This window comes from Rhea pennata, chromosome 4, assembly GCF_028389875.1.
Source record: "Rhea pennata isolate bPtePen1 chromosome 4, bPtePen1.pri, whole genome shotgun sequence".
Classification (NCBI taxonomy): Eukaryota; Metazoa; Chordata; class Aves; order Rheiformes; family Rheidae; genus Rhea; species Rhea pennata.
Genome location: NC_084666.1, coordinates 8,368,432 through 8,387,229, shown reverse-complemented (window position 1 = coordinate 8,387,229; position 18,798 = coordinate 8,368,432). Strand labels below are relative to the sequence as shown.

The window sequence follows — 18,798 nt, the reverse complement described above, 5'->3', positions numbered from 1 at the left end:
GCCTTGGGGGTAGTAGAGGAAAAAAAATCTCATTGGGGTAAGGTTTTTGAGCTTTTTCCTCACTACCACTTTTTTTAATGACTTTCTATAACAAACGTTTTACAGAGCTGATCTTAGTGTTCAGCACCATCTTGCTCTGCATCCAACCTGAGACTAGTTTTGTGGGGTCTTTTTCTTTACAGTACTTTTTCCTGTAAGCAGTGTGCTAATGAGAGGAGGAGGCAGCTTAGTATCTGCTGCAGATTTGCTTTTCCTTTTTGGCGAGTTGCTGTATGTACATGTAAGAATTCATTATTGAAAGAGCTAATGAGTACCAGACCAGCTGCGTTTGACATTATGCGAAAAGGGGCCATCTATTAACTCATGAGCAAGGTTTCAGCCAGCTGTGGGTATTTTCTTTTTCTAATTATTACTCAGTCTGTGATAAAATTGGATTTTGTGGGAATTATTGGTGATATTGTTTGGAGTACAATGTAATATTGAGTTGAGAGCTATGGTTTAACGTTATATATAGGGTACTTACAGTTAATGTATCTAAGCTGCACCAGAGGGTTTGTAGAGCAGGGAGACAGCACTTTTTTCTCAGGTTTTACCATCTGGGTTTAGGCAGGTGGCAGGGAAGGAATTGATTTTTTTTTTTTTTTTTTTTTTTTTTTCCTCGCTTTAAATTGCGGGAGATGGTGGCTAGCAGAGGAGGATTTAGTGATATTTCATCATTAATCAAGGATTTTCCCTCTTCCCCCCCCCACCCCAGACCTCTTAGCAAAAATGAAACCCCACTATTTTTCTTAATTTATGAGAAAATGAGTTACACCGTTTCAAGTTTCCCTCTTTTGGGAGAGGGGATCATCTTAACATCCAGTACTCTTGTGATAACATGGTAATCGGAGTGATAAAGCAGTGAATCTTTGTATACCAGAATGGAAGAAATCATTTTGAAACATTTTGAAACTAGGCTCTGGTGTCCAGTACACTGAGTATTATCTGTTGTGAAACTTCGTGGTAAGATAGATGTGCTTCCCTTGCTTTTGACAGTCACTTTCTGACTTGGTGCATGGTTTTCTGAGAGACTTGAAACAAACTGAATCACCTGAGGTTTTTCTCTGCAGTGAGGTGTTCTGTAATCATTTTGGAAAGTCTTAACTGTCACTTCATCTTTTTGCTAGTCTTGCGTTATACAGATTAGTTCTTGCTGCATGTGTGCTCACACAGGTGCAATAAAAGCAAAATTCATCTCAAATGGGTGAGGATGGTGAACTGACATGAATTCATCAGCACTGTTGGGGATGTTAATTTGTTCTTCTGTTGGATTTTTAAGATGGGGAAATTTTTTTTCTTTTTCAAAAATATGCAAACCTAAGAGATGCTTTTTAGGCTACTAGAAGCAACCTTTAATAGAGTACAGTTATATAAGCCTGTGTCCACTGGATAAGTGATCTGAGAGGTGATTGTTCAGTGTTGAATGATCAGCTTTTTGATTAACTGCAATTCGTGTATGTGAAAATACTCATTTGTGTGTATAATGATGGTGAGAAGTTCTTCTGCAGAGAACTTCAGTATTGTCAGAAATTGTATTTTAAATAAATGGGACTTCTGAATATTTTTCTTTCAGTTTTTGTTACAGTAGTAACTAACTTAAACCTAAAAGGCTTTCATGCTGTGCTAGCAAGCTTACAGGTTGATAATATAAACTAATTCGACTTTTTTAAAAACAAGATATGTGTAATACTTGAATGCCTAGCTTTTTTAAGCAGACTGATTATGTTAGAGAACAAGAAACTGAAGTCAGACATGCAATAAGAGGATTTAGTTCAGTTTTACTGTTATAAATGCTCTAATATTTTTGAGTGTTCTCTCTGACTTGCTTACAACTTGCTTGTCTTCTGACTTACTAGAGTGTATTTTAAAACAAAAATTGATATTTTTCAGTGTGACTGAAGGATAAAGTACTCTACATACATGTTTCCTTTGTAGAAACTGTATTAAGGATCTAATGCAGAAGTGTTACACTTTCAGCTCTGATTAAAAGTGCATACAATTTGGAGAAGTTAGTTTATTGGTTCAAATATCAAAGTGTAACACTGGTTGACTTAGTATTAAGCATCTGTAGCAGACTTGTCATTTCATATCAAGAGCACTTTTTGAGCTATACAGTTTCAGAAGTGCTCAAAATCTGTGAGATTGGATACAAAGTTAGAAAAATACAGTACCTATATTAAAGAGATTGAAGATGAACAACATTGATTCTGTTCTTAAATGTGTTGTGCTCAACTTAGCTTGTCTCTGGAAATAATTAGCAGCTAGAGTCCACCTACAATTTGAATTAATACTCCTACAAGAATTTATTATAAAAATGCAAGTGTTTTGTTGAATTGAGCAGAAGATTCCTAACACCACTTGAACTTTGTACATGTATGTGCATGCATATCTGTGTATTTGGATGACAAGATTTTTGTCTTGATCAAGTGTTTCTCTAGTGGAAAGCTGGTTGGAGGAAGGGGGAACTGTTTTCCAAGCCAAGGTCGTGTTTCCCTTTCTCTTCCTTCCTCTTCCCTGGCAGAATGAACTTTATGGTCCAATTATGGGATCCCTTAAAATGCTAGTTATGATAGAGTGCCAGCATAACCCAATAACATAGGTGAGGCTGACATGTGTCAGTAACTAATGAGGGCAGCATTAAGATCAGGATTTGAAATTTACTTTTCTAATTTCTTAGAAAATTGACTTATTGTGTTGAGTTAACATGTAACTTGGGGAAAAAAAAACATTCTAGAATTTTAAGATGAGATGGTACAAGGGTAAACTATGCAAAAATCAGCAAGTATGTGATTTGGTTATGAAAGTAATTGTCCACAATTCTTAGTAAAGTCATGAAGGAGTAAGACCCTGGCTAAACTGCTCAGGAATCAAAGTTCTCTACAAAAATAGATGAAACAGGAAACGAAGCTGGTATGATCATATTCTGAAGCCACAAGGGTCAGATCCTGTCCTGTGTTACACTGATGCATAAGCACGGACTTTAACTGTGTTACTCACTCGAGAGCAGAATTTGGCATGGTAAAGTGAACTTCAAAATGTGGTTGATCATTAGGAGTTTTGTGGAAGTAAAATTACAACATTCCCTTCTGTAAAACCAACTAGTTAGAAATCTAGCAAAACTCCTGGAGTTTTTTTGTGTGTATGTAAACTTTGTTCCAGGGTTGATTAGTTACTCGAGTTTATTGTAGTTTGTGTCAGAGGAATAATATGGTTTGCACAGGTATGTGTATAAGGTGTAGGTACCTACACAGGTAACTTTGGCCACTTGATCAGAGGCATAAAATTCTCCTTCAGTTCAAACCTAAGGTGAATTTGGTTTTTGGATCCCCCAGTGCTGATAGGCAGTTCTGCAAGCCACCATCTTCTCATTAAAACAGTGTTCATGTCCTGTTCAGAGAGAGACACATTTTGAGCAACTATGGAATATGTTAATCTCTTTGGATGAGGGGGGTTGTATGTGTGTGTAGCTGCTTTATGCTGAATAATGTGAGTGTGTGCTCTTACTTCCTAGTTTAAAATGTAGCAAAATTAGATATATCTCTAAAATCTATATGGATTAGACATTATTGAAACCAAGTCTCTGCAATGTCATTCTTTCATATTGGTGAAGCTAATAACATGCACTCGAAGTCCATTGTTGTTTCCAGAGCCTGAGTTTCTTTCCTGAAAAGACAGGTTTAAAACTTCTTAATTGGAAAAGATGGACCAATGCTGGCAGAGCGGTTACGTTATTTCCCTTTACGCCATTCTACTGCAAAAACAGGCTTATTCATCATCTTTGTAATGAAGACAAATGATGCAGCTGTTTGTTCATCACACCATTACTTACTAGTTCACCTCGCTCATGAAAACTTGCCAGGCTGAAGCCTCTGAGGTTTGTGCAGTTCAAGCGCAGTAGTGGACCCAGTTCAGACTCTTCTAGCTCTTCAGTTTCTCCAAGAGGTTTGAGGACTAACATTGGGAGTGTACGCAGGGTCAGACAGGAGAGGTGAAGATGTGCAAAGACAGTTGTTCGCCTTAAGGCAGGGCAATTGCTGTGATACTAGGAGAGACCTCAGATTGCAGCTGCTGCCTGAGGAAGAACAGAGCTAGAGCCCTTTTCCTGCACCACTCTTCCTGCTCTTTCAACACCCTTTTGCGTTTCTTCCTTATGATGGTACTTCTCCCTCTGGGGGAAAGCTCTGGTCTAATGGATCTGTGCATTTCAGATGAACGCTGCTGGTGTGTCTACTAGTCTTGTTCAGCTTAGTCCTCTTTGCCCTGGCCACAATCTTTCACTGTATTAAGTTGCAGAAAGCGAATATTATCAAACTTTATTTGACACTATATTGATCATCTGCCAGTTTTGAACAGCTAAATCTGCCTCTTCTGCTTCATCTAATGGAGTAATTCGTAGCATCTGTAGGTATGTATTCTTCCTAGAGTGGTACTATTTTCACTTAATTACAAGCAGGTGAAATCAGCCTGGTATTTTTGTAATACAATTCCACATATTCCCACAGTAAAAAGTTGCATGATTTATATTTATTGAAACAGTAAATGTAAGAGGTTGCAGCTCACAGATCCAAAGAATTGAAAATGTAAGGTGCCAACATCTTAATTAGAATTCCATATTCTAAACTTTTAAAATGCATTTTAACATTGGTCCAGGTTACATATAAAGGAAGTATTGCCGTATGTATTCACCCCCTTTGTGAACTGCTATTGTATTGAATCATATTCTTGGCTGTATTACATTAAGTAGTTATCTCATTTCTTAGCTTCCGATTTTCATCTTAAAGAAGAAGAAAAATCCTAACCCCTATGATGAATAATCCTGGACTTACTAGAAACCCAGATGCCAGGGGTTGAGCAATTTCCGCAAGTGTCTTAGTCCTTTACTAAACTACCATAACTTACTAAAACTTGCATTGAAAGGAGTGAATGTCAAATGTAATAGTTTTTTGTCTGCTTATATTCAGTGTAGAGAAATACTTTGAGATACTCAAACTATACTTCAATCTACTTAAATTGCTTAGTTTCTTATGTATGTTACTTAACATTTAGTGCACAATACCGCATGGGGTGAGAGAGAGTTAGTAAGAAATCTGATGGGCCTGCAAGTTTTCCCCTTAGTTGTTTGGGTGATCTTTGCAAGCAACTACAAGAACAAGATGTGAAGAAGATGCCTGGTTTGAATGTAGAATTCGTTTCTGTATGTGGAATGCCTGTCATGGTCACTTTTTATGTCTTTAGGTGGGAGTGGGGAGGAAATAGGGTGTTTAGGCTGAACAGAATCCATAGTAGTTTTAATCCTGCTGTATTTGTATCTGCCATGCTTGCAACTTCACATGTGGCTATTTAGAGTTCAGTGCCTTTGGCAAGATGAAATGCAACAAAAGCAATAGGTGTGGTTTAATTGAATTTCACGAAGTTTCCCAGCTAAATGAGTAGGATGTTGTACTATTCCAAAGGCTGCTGCACATTAATCTGACCCTAAAACTCACTAGCCAATGTAGATAATCAGTTATTGTGGCCTGCAGTCTCTTATGATAGATGCTACCTTTCCATGACTCTTTTTGAGTTTGTGATATGTATAACTAAGCTTCAGCATTGCTATCTTATTAGAAATCCAGTATTTTTAAAGCTTTCTATTATAGGCACTGTCCTTTCTAAATGTGGCAGACTTGGTTGTAGGAGTGGTTACCTGGTTGCTAGAGCACTGGCTGAAGACTGTTTAGTTCCCTGTTGTATCAGACCTCCTGTTTGACCACAGGCAAGGCACTTGGTCTTTCTTTGCCTCAGCTCTATATATGAAGAAATAAGGGATGCAAAACCTATTGAATGGGAGTTTCAGTTCCTTGCATCCTTTAGTTCAGTAAACACTGTTACAGGATGACACGTGCTTGTTTGCGTACAACCTCTTGCATGATGTCCATGTTTTTCTTGCCGTGTGTCCTCAGAGAGTCAATGCTCCAAAGTCTATCAAGATATTCCTGATGTATCTGCTCTCTGTGCTGTCCAGGACTGTAGAATTGGTTGTGTCTGTGCAAACCTCTTGAAAACAAAGTAAGCATCTTGGTGCTTACTGAAGGCGATTTGTTTTTAACTTCTCTCTCCTTGAGCACTAATGAAGTAGAGTATTTAGCTTGACAAATGGGTATGTGTGGTAGTCATGATGATGTAGTAAGCACAGAACCATGTAACACAAGGCTAGAGTTTAAGTCATAAGTTTGTATTTAAAGTAATTTAACTTGAACACATTGTCTAGAATTCCTGCAGTCTTTCCTCTTAAATAAAATCTCTTTTTTCTATACCCTGTTTATAATCTTTCCAAGCACTGTTTTGCGTTTCTTGTGAAAGACACATGTCATCAACTGTATTGAGGACTTTCAGGTCATTGCTAAAAGCAGCTCATACTTAAGTAGCGCACACTCCTTTTATCTTCGTTGTTTTATATTTGACAACAAAAGTCAGGCTGGTACTTAGTGCCTCTGAGTAAGAGGCCAAGATTTTTATGCTTGCCTGCAGGTTTTCAGGTATTTTGGAGGGTAAAAAAAAAAATAAAAGACAGATGTCAGATTTTTATGCTAGTTCTGGTGAACCACTCAATAAGCCAATGACAGGAAAAATGGTGAAACTCTCTCCCCTACTTCTCATCTTTGTCCATTTTGTTTCTCTTTTTAGGATCTTTAAAAGAAATTATTCCAGTAGTTTCTGTCAGTTTTTTGATATGCCGAATATCCTTGTCTCTACTTGTTATTCAAGAGATTACAAATCACGGGGCGCTGACGAGGGCTCCCGGATTGACAGCAATGCTGTTGGTTCTAGAAAGGTTAACATGCTGTCACGTGAACCCCCTGTGCTGGTTTTTGGACAAACCAGGTTTATCTGTGCTGTAGGTTTGAGGGGAAGGAATAGAAAAATACATAGTTAAATTGAAATTCTGTGGAGAGCATGAACAAACTGTTTTTTTTAAAAAAGACTTAAATGGCAAGAGCAAACTATTTCTGGAACAATTTATTGTTCTTTAATATGCTAACTAGCATCTTTGTTATCTTTTTCTCTGACTTCATTAGAAGTCTTTCAGAAGCTCTGGCAGGTGTGAGTATAATTAGCCACTTTAGCATTTCACTTAAGTATTTCTATCTTAGGACAATTTTTTTTTCCAAATAGCACTAAATAAAAAACTGAGCTAAATCACAAGTTCTTACAGCTCATAAACAAAGCTTATAAGGATTCTGTGGCACATGTTAGAATATAAGCATAAAAATCTAGGCCAATAAATAGATCAACTTTCTTGGTAGACTATGCCAGAAAACTGCATATTTAAATCTAGAACAGTCTGGCTAGTGGGAGATGAAAGCCTGTTACTCTGCTGTTCAGCAACTGATGTGAAATGAGTTGATGTCAGTTTACTTCTCTTCCTGGGCATCTACATCTAAAAAATTAAAATTACCTTTGAAGATATAGCAGAGACAAAGTGCTGAACAACTTCCATTTCAAGTCATGGCCATACTGTTGTATGTCAGCCTGTATTGATTTTTTTTAACTAGGTCCTTGGCTTTCCAAATATGATATCTCTTTTCTGACTGTAAAAATTACAGCAGTAATCTTATCTCTGAGGAAAAGAAAGATTATTACAATTAAATGTCTAGTTGCACAGCAAAATCTGTTGTATTTGCTCTTCCACATTCATATTTGGGATTCCACAGTTTTCCTATTTCCTATCCCATGAAAGGTGACGTAAAAATTACGTTTTTTGAATTTAAAAATACAAATCAAATTTTCAGAAAAATTAGAACTTTAAAGCTATGAAAAGTAAACAGTGTTCATCCCCCAAAGTGAATTCAAAGGAAAACTAAATCTAATCTGTGAAGGTTTCAGGAATTTTATGGAATTTCAATTTATTTCTATGGAATATATAAATAAATAAAGGTTTATGTTAACTGCTTTGTTTTGTGACTTGACAGAAGGAAATAAATTTTGATTTCATTTCAAATATCTAGTTTCCAGATGCATAATGGTTTTGCATTTAAATAATTTTCTTAGATATTTTAATTTAAGAACTTCATGCATCTTGAAGTCTGCTTCCTCATTTGAGGAGGGAAGAGTTCTCTCCTGGTCAACTTTACTTTGAGTTTAAAGCTATAACAAAGCTTTAGAGTATATTAGCAAGTTCCAAGCACAGAACAGTATGAAGAATACTATATTGTTTTCCTCTTGTCATCTGTACTTCACACTGAGCCTCTAGTTCTTCCTGACTACAAGCTACTTAAAGCTGAAAGACTGAAGTGTTCACAAAATGCTCAGTGCTGTAAAAGACAAGTCAAATGGCAAAAGTCTTACTCCACAATGAGATTTATGGCAATGCAGTTCCGTAGGCTTTAAGTGTACAAATGGAGAATCAAGCCAATGTACAGAGATTTTTGTAAAACCCCTTTAATTTGCTGCTGTTACATAACAAACTTTTTTCTTACTATTGTTTTATTTATGCATAGTAGAAGATGCAGGAATTAGGACTGGTAGAATCTTTTAATGTGCACAGCCAGCTGAGATTTGTAGTGATTTATGACAGCAACTGTACATCTTTCCAGTACAACCTGTGACAATTCAAACAAATAATTAGATGCATAAAGAAAATTCAGTTTATTGGGAATGATACCCCTCTGCTCACATCTTTTAGTGGTAGGATGTGACATCAGTCACATGATGGTATGTTTAGGGCATGCTTCAGTGTGCTGTTTAAGGCCAGTTTTCTGTGGAAGTTTGTTCTTAAAGTCCTTCCTTAGAAGTCTCCCTCTAGCTTCATAAAGCGAAGAGTCTGCTTGGCATGAGGAATGCCACATCAACCACTGCTTTGCATCCATACAGGACTTTAATGGCCAAGGATCCCTGCGTAGTAGGATCTCTTGAAGCAGTATCTCTTGTGTTGTGCAGTCACAGGCAAAAGTCCTAGGATGGACAGAGCAAGCCAAATAACTAGTCAGACTTCGTCCAGTCTCGTTTGTCTGCTCAGTTCCCTTCCCTCCCAAGCCTGTGGCTCTAGGGAGCTTGTTGTGACTTGGTGACTACTGCTGAGCTTCTGGTGGCTCCTGTTGTCCTCTGTCCTGTGTGCCAGCTGCTGTAGCTGTGCCTCCCCAGCGCAGCTGTGTCTTCCCTTCCCTTCCCAAGCTGACCGGGAAGATGGGTGTATGATGAGGGTATGGGGAGGAAGCATGAGAACTGCTGCCCCCATTATACGCTAGGTTTTAACACACAAGTGACTGTTTTCCCTTGACTACTGTAGCAAATGCTCTAGTCTTGTTAGGAAAACAAAAACAACCTTTTTATTGCTTTTTATATCTGCAAAGTGATGTATTGCAGCTTTTTCAACTAGAGGTTTGGTAGAGTACAGACATTAGCATCCTTTCAAGCTACTTTAGGCCTTTCTTGTGTGCTTTGTATAGCAAGGGTCTAGAGAGATTTCTTTTATTTCCTTCTCTACCATTGTCTTCTGTACAAAGTTTTTTTCCTTAATATTCAGACATTCTATCACCCCACTTCTTTTAAAACTGAGTTTCTTTTTTTTCTATTGCACAAAAGAATACTTTTAGCTGATTGAGTTCTATCCATTGCCAACTGCAGATTCTTTTGTCTTGTTCATCCAGCATCCTTTATAAACTGAGCACCATTGAGCAAGTGGGCTCCCCACTGAGCCCGATTGTGCTTGAAAGGTGTGGTACTGTACCAGCGTAACATGTAAAGCTGCTGTTTGGAGGGCTTGAATGCATTGCAGTTTCTACCTTTGGCTTGTGAAAGAAGTGGGATTGTGCTACGAGATAATAAATCCACCTATTTTTAGTTTGGTGCGGTTGTGACAAGTGGGTGAACAAAGAGCCAGTTGAATGCGCTTGCTGTTGTGTCGAAACCAGCTAAAAGTTCCTATTCAAGAGGTTTCAGCACAGTACAGCTAACAGGCAATTTTCCATTTATGTACACAGACCTTCCAGAAAGACAGCTGTGTGGTTGGATTAATTTCTAGCGGCAAATTGAATAAAAGATATTTTGGAGGGGAACTTGGGAATTCCTTTCTAAAACATTGAAAGCAGAACTTTCAAAGCTTTCCTTTATTTGTTCTCTCTCCTTTCCAGTGTCTACTATAAGATTTAAAGGACTGAAAATATTGTCCTTTATGTGATGCACAGATGCACAACAGGAAATGCATTCTTTTCAAAGCAGTCTGATACAATTAGGATTCAAATATTTAACACTTTCTACTTCAAAATATACTTTTTAGCTTTTGAGTAAGTATGAGACAAATTCACACCTCTTAGTCATACAAAGGGGCTCAACTGTTTGTATTTGCATTACTTCTAAGTGAGCTATGTAGAAATGTGGTGTGGAAACAGGAATTTTTTTTAATATCAGAACTGGTCTTTCTCATGGGAAGAGAAATTTGATGATACAGCTTTTTGATTACTCAATGTCATCAAGTTCTGAAGCTATTCACATTCAGAATAAGATGTGAGTTTTAACTAAGGCTAGCTAACAAAGAATTTAGTGCTTCCCCCCGTCTCCCTGATACAACTATGGTCACAAACTCTTTCTTCTCTTTTTTTCCTGAAAGCTGGTGTTTGGACACAAGTCTTGGAGTTCCATAAAGTAAACTCCTGAAGAAAATCTTGATCATGTCTGTCCAAGCAAACTGGGTTATCCTTCAGATCGTACTGGCCTTTAATCTATGAATTGCTAGCTAATGATCTAGTGTATATTATAAGCGAACACTCCATTAATTTCAACATAAGAGTAGTTAATGATATCAGAACTCTTTGGAGAGAAGAACCATGCACATCATGGGCATAACAAATGGCTCCTCTGATCAATAATGAAGAATCTGCACTGAAATGTTTTCATTTTATGCTGACTTAAGGCATTGCAACAGTATTCTCTAGGTATGGTGAGATAAAAGTGTTGATGAACCACCCTCACCTTCCAGTGCTGCTGATGACTCCTCAGCATAGCTGTGCCATGACTGAATTCCAAAGCTCCTATGTGTGTTTTGCTTTTCACCTTTTTTTGTCTTGCTTTTTCATCTCTGCCTGAGGCTTTTCTCAAATGAATAATTTTTCTGCGTAGATCTGATGTATGAACTTCCAGAGTGCCTGTGTAGGGTTGTTTGCAAGATGTCCCACATACCACTGACACGTGGGTTGGGCAGATCACTTCACCCCTGCTTCCTCGCTCCCCTCTCCATCTAGTTGTATGCAAGCAAGGCTGGCTAATTTCCAATTTCTCTGAATTTTTGAAATGTTATTTAAAAGCCATTTAACAGATATTGGTAGGCTGCTTATGTGGCTGCTAGTGTGAAGTGGTAGAAAGATTATCCAGAACATCTGGAATAATGTACTGTGAATGTTGCAATGTTCCTATTTCATATGACTATATCTACAAATGTCAAACGCTAGTGAAGAGATGACAAATTATGAGGAAAAAGCTGAAAACAGGTGTGAAATTGTGAGTTGATCTTTTTTCCCTCTGAATTTGCCTGTAATAAACAATTGCCTTGTGTATGTGAGACTGGGGTAACTTAACCAGTAAGATATTGAAAGCCACAGTTCTGTTCTCTTGGCTCTTCCTCTCCCTGAGAGAAACCCTGACAGCTTCACCCTTTCCTTTTGCTGTCTGTTTGTAAGAGATGAAATTTAGAAGTGTCTCATTTGTAAAGTCTAACTTCTAATGTCTTAAGTATTTCTTTGGGATTCTAATTAGTCAAAGCTCCCTTGCAGTTACGTGGGGAGCACACTCATTTCGTTCCTGTATCTAAGAGGCAGAGGTGGCACATGGATTATGTTTTTTTCCCCTTTGCCTAAGCAAAGCTGTGAGAGCCTCTCTTTTTTTAAGGTACTTTGTTTAGACTGAGTTTTCAAATTCCTGAACGCTTGTCCAAATGGTACTGAAGTGTAAGACAAACTAAGCTGTCTGGCATTGGAGCAAGCTACTTCAGGTGGAAGTGGCTTTTTCCTCTTTGAGGTAATCCAAAAGTGCCAGTTGCTGTACTACAGACTAACCATCTACAAGTTGAGGCCTGAGAGCTTATCTGCTGCACTCTTGGGAACTTGAAGCTAATTCTTGACACCAGGAATGAATTGTTTGACCTAAATGATGTTACCAAATACTGTGCTCTAGTTTTTCCAGAAAGCTCAGATATCAAATTGGACACTTGGAGTTTCTTATTTTGGCTTTAATCAACTAAATTTTAGGCCTTTTTGCATAAACATGGGACTGCTAGTTAATCCCACTAACTAGAATCCACATATGCTGCATATCTGCAAAAACAGATGGTGAAGTAAGTAAATACTACTCCTTCTTACTTCCTTGTTTCTTCATGCCCCATACTGTTTCCAAGATTACTTTAAACATACATAATACATTGATTCTGAGTACATACTGTCAACCTGTTCAAGAATTCATGGAATTTATTCTGCTCCTCCTGTACAGTCATGGTTAATATAAACATGTATTTTTTTCAATTGCAGACTTTAAAAAATTCCAAAAGTCTTTGCTCCCTTGATTATGAAGATGATGACGATGACACACAAATGAAGACAATTGTGTCATCCCCATGTGACTCAAATGATCTCATGAACATCATCACCCCTGGTTCCAGTCCGATGAAAGAACAGCTGGATGAAGTGAGGCATCGTGGGTCATGCCAAGGTAGCTTCAAAGCAAGGGATTATAAGAAAGCAGCTGCAGTATGTGAAAGTGATGAGGACACAAGTGATTGTGAAAGCACTGAAGAGGGCATCTTTCCTCTAGACTGTGGGGACTTGGACCTGGAGCAGATTGAAAACAACTGAGTCTCAGAAATGTGTGCTAGAATCAGAGTTCTAAATTAAAATGATAGAGGATTACCTTTGCCATGCATAATCCATGTCCCTGAATCTCTGTATTGCCTGTCTTGGGCTTGTGTTAGAAGAAATGCTTCAGGTGGGGGAAAAACATGAACCATTGTTACCTGTTTAGTCTATTGATCAATATGTGGATGACAACAACAACAAAAAAAGTAGGAGGTTAAATGTTATTTTGAACATTAAGGAATAATTTTGATTAAAAAATTTCCTAACAAATATTTTGCATTTTTATGGCTTTTACAGTTCTGGAGAAAAAGCATCTCTATTTTGAAATGAATTTTCAGAAGGGCATTCTATAAAACTAAATCTGTCTACAGTGATTCTGGTGCGGGTATATGTTTCTTTTGTTAAAGAGCTTAATGTGAAAAGTGAATTGCATAATGAAATTAGTAATAAACCTTCAGATAGAACTCTTAAATATTTGGTTGACAACTGGTCCAAAATACTTAACTGCCATCTTTGACAGCGTCTGGTTGAAAAACTTCGTAACATGTACAAATGTTCTTTTCATACATTCAAGACTCTTTGATCAAAATATGGTAGTGACCTTAAAGGTTAACATTTTCCATGATTTTACTACTTGAATTGTTTTCTAGCCTGAAGCGATGCTAATTTAGGTGGGATAAAACTGCAAGGAGCTGCCCACCTACTTGGTCATTATGTTTTCTGTGGTTCAAAAGAATGTACAAGAGCACTTGAACTTTTAGACAGGGACTTTGTAATGATCAATTCCCCAGGAGGTGATCCCTTCAGCAATACTAGAAGGAAACTAGTCCTTGAATTAAATAAAATGACATTTTGCTTTGCATTTGTGTCTGCTTATGAATTTTACTAATTAAAATGAACAGTCTGCAGCAGATTCTGTAGCACAGTGTATGTGTAGTGTTGGGTGGAGGGGGAGGGCAGACTTTTGGTCATCTGAAAAGAAAAAGTTGAAGTCAAGTTAGTTTGGGGAGTTGGAGAATAACTCACCCCAGATCCCAAAGGCATGATTACATACACTGCAGTCATCTCAAATGTAATACTGTATTCATTACAGACTATTGCAACACGCACTTATTTTGTTAGTTCAGCTACAAGGGAGAAATTAATCTGAAAATGGTTTTAAATTGGGTAGAAATGGGGATGCTTAAATCATAGTATCACATTAGTCTGCTTAAATGAGCCAGCTCATACTGTAACTTGTGCCATAAAACCAAAATATTTTAATATATTTTAAATCAGGTAAAACAGAGTGTCTTAAAGCAAATGACAAATGGCTGGAGAAGGTATGACAGCTCTTGCCCTGTGATCTGGGCCAACCTTTGATCCTAATGAGAATTGGCCTTGATTTACTGAACCAGCTTACATATTTTAGTATCTTTATAAAATTTGAAAACCCTGAGTAGCTCTCTTAGTAAGTAAATAGCTCTTTTTTGTTTTTGTTTTTTTTTTATTCATACTGCATATCAGATCATTGTTGCTTTTAGCCATAATAGATACTGGTTTACAGCTGTACTACGGTATAAGAGCACTGAAGAGACTTGTTGAGTTCTTGATGTGTTAATGCATATTGTGTGGGAGAAAGTGAAGCTTTCGCTTCCTTCCACTTGCTGTGCGGAAAAATCATTCCCCTTTTTCCTAATTGAGTAAATAAAGGAGCTGTTACTGGAGCCAGGACCCTCAGCTCTTTCAGAAGCTCCTATTAATAGTGGGTCTCATTACCCGGATATCTTCTCCTATGTAGTAGGGAGCATGCAGGTGGTGGGATGCAGATGCACAGAGTTATCTGAAAAATTGTAGGCAGCTGAGAATCACTTCCTGTACTGTAAAGATCTGATTAGGTTTCAAGAAGTAGCAAGTGAGGTACAGCTCATGAATGAGGTCCTGTATGCACAGATGGGCCAGGTACTCTAATGTGGTGATCAGTTGTGGTGAGTAATAGAACAACCAAGCTGCCTCCTGGATTGAAATTACTAGTTGCAGAACAATTCTCTTTGTCTATTCTTAATTAAGCAACAGAGGTGAGTAAACCTGAGTCAACTTTAATGCAGGGATGTAGCAAAGGCCAATATTACAACTGGGATCACTTAAGCTAATCTACTTGTTTGAAAGTGTTGCTGTTAAAAGCTGTAATGGCAATGAGAAAGCTGATGTGGCAATCTATTTTGCTCTTCCTTTCCCCCTAAAAGATGAGTTCCTGGAAAAAGTAAAAAAGAAAGTGCTTCGTAGGGTATGAATAAAGGAGGTAAGAAGTGCTTTGTCAAGAAAAAAAAATACTTATCTTTGCTAACAGGTTTAGATTTTATTAAGGGTAGCAATAATAAATTCTAAGGCAAGAATGGAAAACCACATAATTTTTATTCTACCTCTGAAATATGGTCTGGTTGTGGTCCTGAGAAACTGAATTATCTAGCCTCAAAGGCAAAGTTTTCTAGCTCCCTTCTGTAGTATTACTTTTATTCAATATGAAGCCGGAAGATGGATAGGCTAGGAAGAGCGTTCCTATTTAAGGTGTAGATGTAACTGCTTATAGCAACACAGAACTCTGATCTCCTTCTGGTAACCAGCTCTTAGTAGCCTTTTTGTGGCGGGGGAGAAGGTGGAAGGAGGAGTGGTTTTAGGTAGTAAAGAACAAGTTTCAGGAAAGTATGAAGTAACAATTGTCTAGTTTAGCCTCTTAGTGATTGAGCAGCAAAATAAGCAGTTGAACAGCTGTGCAGTAACACTGGCAAATGAAGAAATCTGCTAAAAGAAGTCTGCACTTTATCTGCAGGTCTTGATACAATCCCATATGAGAACTGCGAATAAAAGGATTTACTGGTTAAAACTTGTTTCACACGGGCAGGCTTTGGCTTTGCATCATGCATAAGACATGAAGACTTGCCCCAAAAGAGATTTTTAGATGACAATCTTGGCATCTTTATTACAGTCAATTATAGGATGAAATCCGCAGGGGCTGTTTTAGGCAAATATACAAGGCAGTTTTCAAAAAGAGAAAACATATTTAGAGATTGAATTGTATTTGGCAGTGGGTTGAGCAACTCTGCAAGCAGCTCTGATCTGGGAGTGGTTTCCTTCCATCTTTCACCTCATGTCAAAACAGAAGACTACTACGTGGGGCTGTGTGAGAGTTACTCCAGGTCACTTATCTTTCATTTTTATTAGCAACCTTGGTAACAAAGCAGTATGCTTGTTAAATTTGTGGTCAACAGGAAGCTGGAGAGATGTGAAAGATAAGATAGTATTCAAAATAATCTTGGAAACTTGTTTAGTGGTGTGACAGGGAGGAGATGGTGGGGAAAGGCAAGATCCTTTTCAGTCAAGTGCTGAATGCAGAGAGTGTTAAACTACACAAATGTAGAGTGGGGCACAGCTGGTTGACATTCCTTTAGAAAAGGGATCTAGGAGACAGTCCTGCTGTTAGAAGAAAGGCAAGCTTCAGGCAACACTTTAGGAATGAGATTATATGTGGCAAAGCGCATGAGATAATCCCATGTTTCACAGGAATACCTAGAAGTACTTGAGATGGTCATTATGACTGCGTTGTCCAGCGGAGAGCAGCATGACTGACATCCTGAAAATGTGGGAAACTGTAAGGGAGCAGTGAAAGAATATGAGTTTGAAACTACATAGTAGACTGGTCTTAAATTGCAGCTAGAATGAGAGAAAGTTTCTCCTAAGGCCTAATACAAAAACAAGGGTAGAGAATCACTGAAAAAATGCATGAAGAGATGGTAGCTGTTCTACAAATTAAGAGCAACCACCTGTCAGAAGTGATAGCTACATTTGATGTTTGGAGACAAGGGAAAAGGTGAGCTAACTTACCACAGTCCTTTCCCACCCTATTTTTCTACAGTTCTATATGACTTGCATCTCCAAGCAAGCCTAGACGTTAAAAGGTAAATAAGTTCTGGAGGACGAAGAGTTGAATACAGCATGGCAAGGAAAGCACCAGGAAGGGCAGTCGGTGTGAATGAAGACGGGGTGACACCAAGGGGATAGTGTAGAGCTAGACTTCCAAAAGGGTCAGGAGAAAATAATCCTAGAGGTGAAATATAAAACTCTGACTGATGAGAGAAGCTCTAAGCCCTCTGAAAAGTGAGCACCTGGCTTGAGAGTCCTGCCGATTTCCCCACGTCGGGAGCAGTGTTGGCAGCAGAGGGTACAGGCATGTTGGCTGGCATCACCTACAGCCTGTGGGTGCATTGGGTGGAGAGTGCCTGTGCCAGGGCAAAAAAGCCTAAAAGAGCTAATGAAGATGATGTCGTTTCCTTGCTCGGAAAGGAGGTTGGGCCTATGGAGGCCCCAGCAAACAGGCTGTCAGTTGTTCAGCTAGGTGGGAAATGGGCAAAAGATGTGTGCTGATGACATGTGGGGTGAACTCTTAACTGCATGGTCCCGGGTGTAATTCAGTAAATAGTTAATTTTGTCTGCTGCAGCTGTGAAATTAGTGTGCCTAGTATGCAGGAATATGATGAGAGCATCCTGGGAACAGCACATTTTCTATATTGAGTACAGGTCCCAGCTAAAGAAATAAGTAAGAATCAGGGGGATTTGTGAATCTGGCACTGAAAACAATAGTTAGCAAATGCTTGCTATCCCTGTTGCTGAGAATGAGATCTAGATGAGATACCTTTTTCCAGGACTATCTAGTCTAAAGTTGTTTGCTAGATCTCCTTGTGAATCCTGCTAGTTCCTGACCTCATGAAATCCTTTAGCAATGAGCAATCATTAAATGTTTCAGTTTCTGGTGTCATCGACTGCCTTGCCTGTCAGGCTTTCCCTTGCCTTTCCCTTTCTAAAATACATAGAATGGGATATTTTTCACTTGCTTGTGTAGAAAAGGACAAATGGGGGTGAATGTGATGCCAAGCACTGAATGAACTGGAATGGGAGAGCCCTTCAGATGGCTCCTTGTCTGTGGAAAACAAGGCATTCCTAAACTGCTAATGACGATCCTTTGTAGGGATGGTGCTAAATACCTGACTGAGCAATTGCATTCTTTTAGTCTCCATCTTGTCTGCCTTGATGTTCCTATATTTAAGGATCATCATAACTGTCCTTGTTCTAGAGCAGCAGGAGGAGCTTCTGGTGAGCTCTTTGTTAACTGCGATCCAATTCAGAGTCGCCACTTGCCAGAAGGCAGGTCCGTGTTGCAGGTTTGGCCAAAAATCACCTTTCTGAAGTGCTTAAATATGTATTCAGATTCATCCAAGGCTATTTTCACAGGGTGGGCCAGGTTCACCAAGCAATCCAAAGCTTGCATGACTACCTAATCCTTGGTATTTACCTCTGTACAAGTCACAGGCAAGTTTGTCCTTAATGAGGTTGCATTTGCTTTTAAATTGCAAATGAAGATGTTGATTAGCTGTTGGGTGTGAAGCTATTCTCTGCAGAAACCCGTGACGACATACAAGTTTGACAAAGTCTTTATCAGTGGCTGGCAGATATCCCCAAAATAGTTTTTTTTACTCTGTTCAGTGTGTACATTTTGCATACTACACAGTTAATTTTCAAAACGCGGTTATGGGTACTCGGGTATAGATCTACATTCGGGCCCAGTGGACCTGAACAGGAGTACTCATAGTCTCATTAGAGATTACCTGGGGCAGCTCAGCAGGCTCCCTGGGGGGTTTATTTTAGCCTTCTGCCTTGTTCCTGAAGGAGATGAGCAGGCTGGGCTAGCAGCACTTGTTGCCACATGCTCACACTGCAAAGGGTCCCGTTCAGGAGTTGAGGGCTACGTTTTCCACATCTCCACGTGCCTTCTTCTCAGCATTATGGATGAAATGACATCAAATATCCAGGATCTGGGACCATGCTGCTGTGGCTGCTTATTATTGGATCCCTTGGGAGAGCTTTGCTAGCTGTTAAATGCAAAAAACAGAACCCCCCCCCCCAA

The 18,798-nt window shown here is 38.7% G+C and overlaps 1 protein-coding gene across 3 annotated transcripts in view; it reads left to right on the top strand.

The window, feature by feature from the left end:
- The window catches only part of FAM53A (family with sequence similarity 53 member A), a 76,533-nt gene extending 62,811 nt beyond the window's left edge, over window positions 1–13,722 (top strand). For all 3 annotated transcript variants that reach the window (XM_062574535.1, XM_062574536.1, XM_062574537.1), the window contains exon 5: window positions 12,537–13,722. In XM_062574535.1, coding sequence (XP_062430519.1) covers window positions 12,537–12,860 — 324 coding nt within the window. In that variant the 3' untranslated portion in view covers window positions 12,861–13,722. The remainder of the gene's footprint in view (window positions 1–12,536) is intronic.
- Window positions 13,723–18,798: the final 5,076 nt, after the last annotated feature.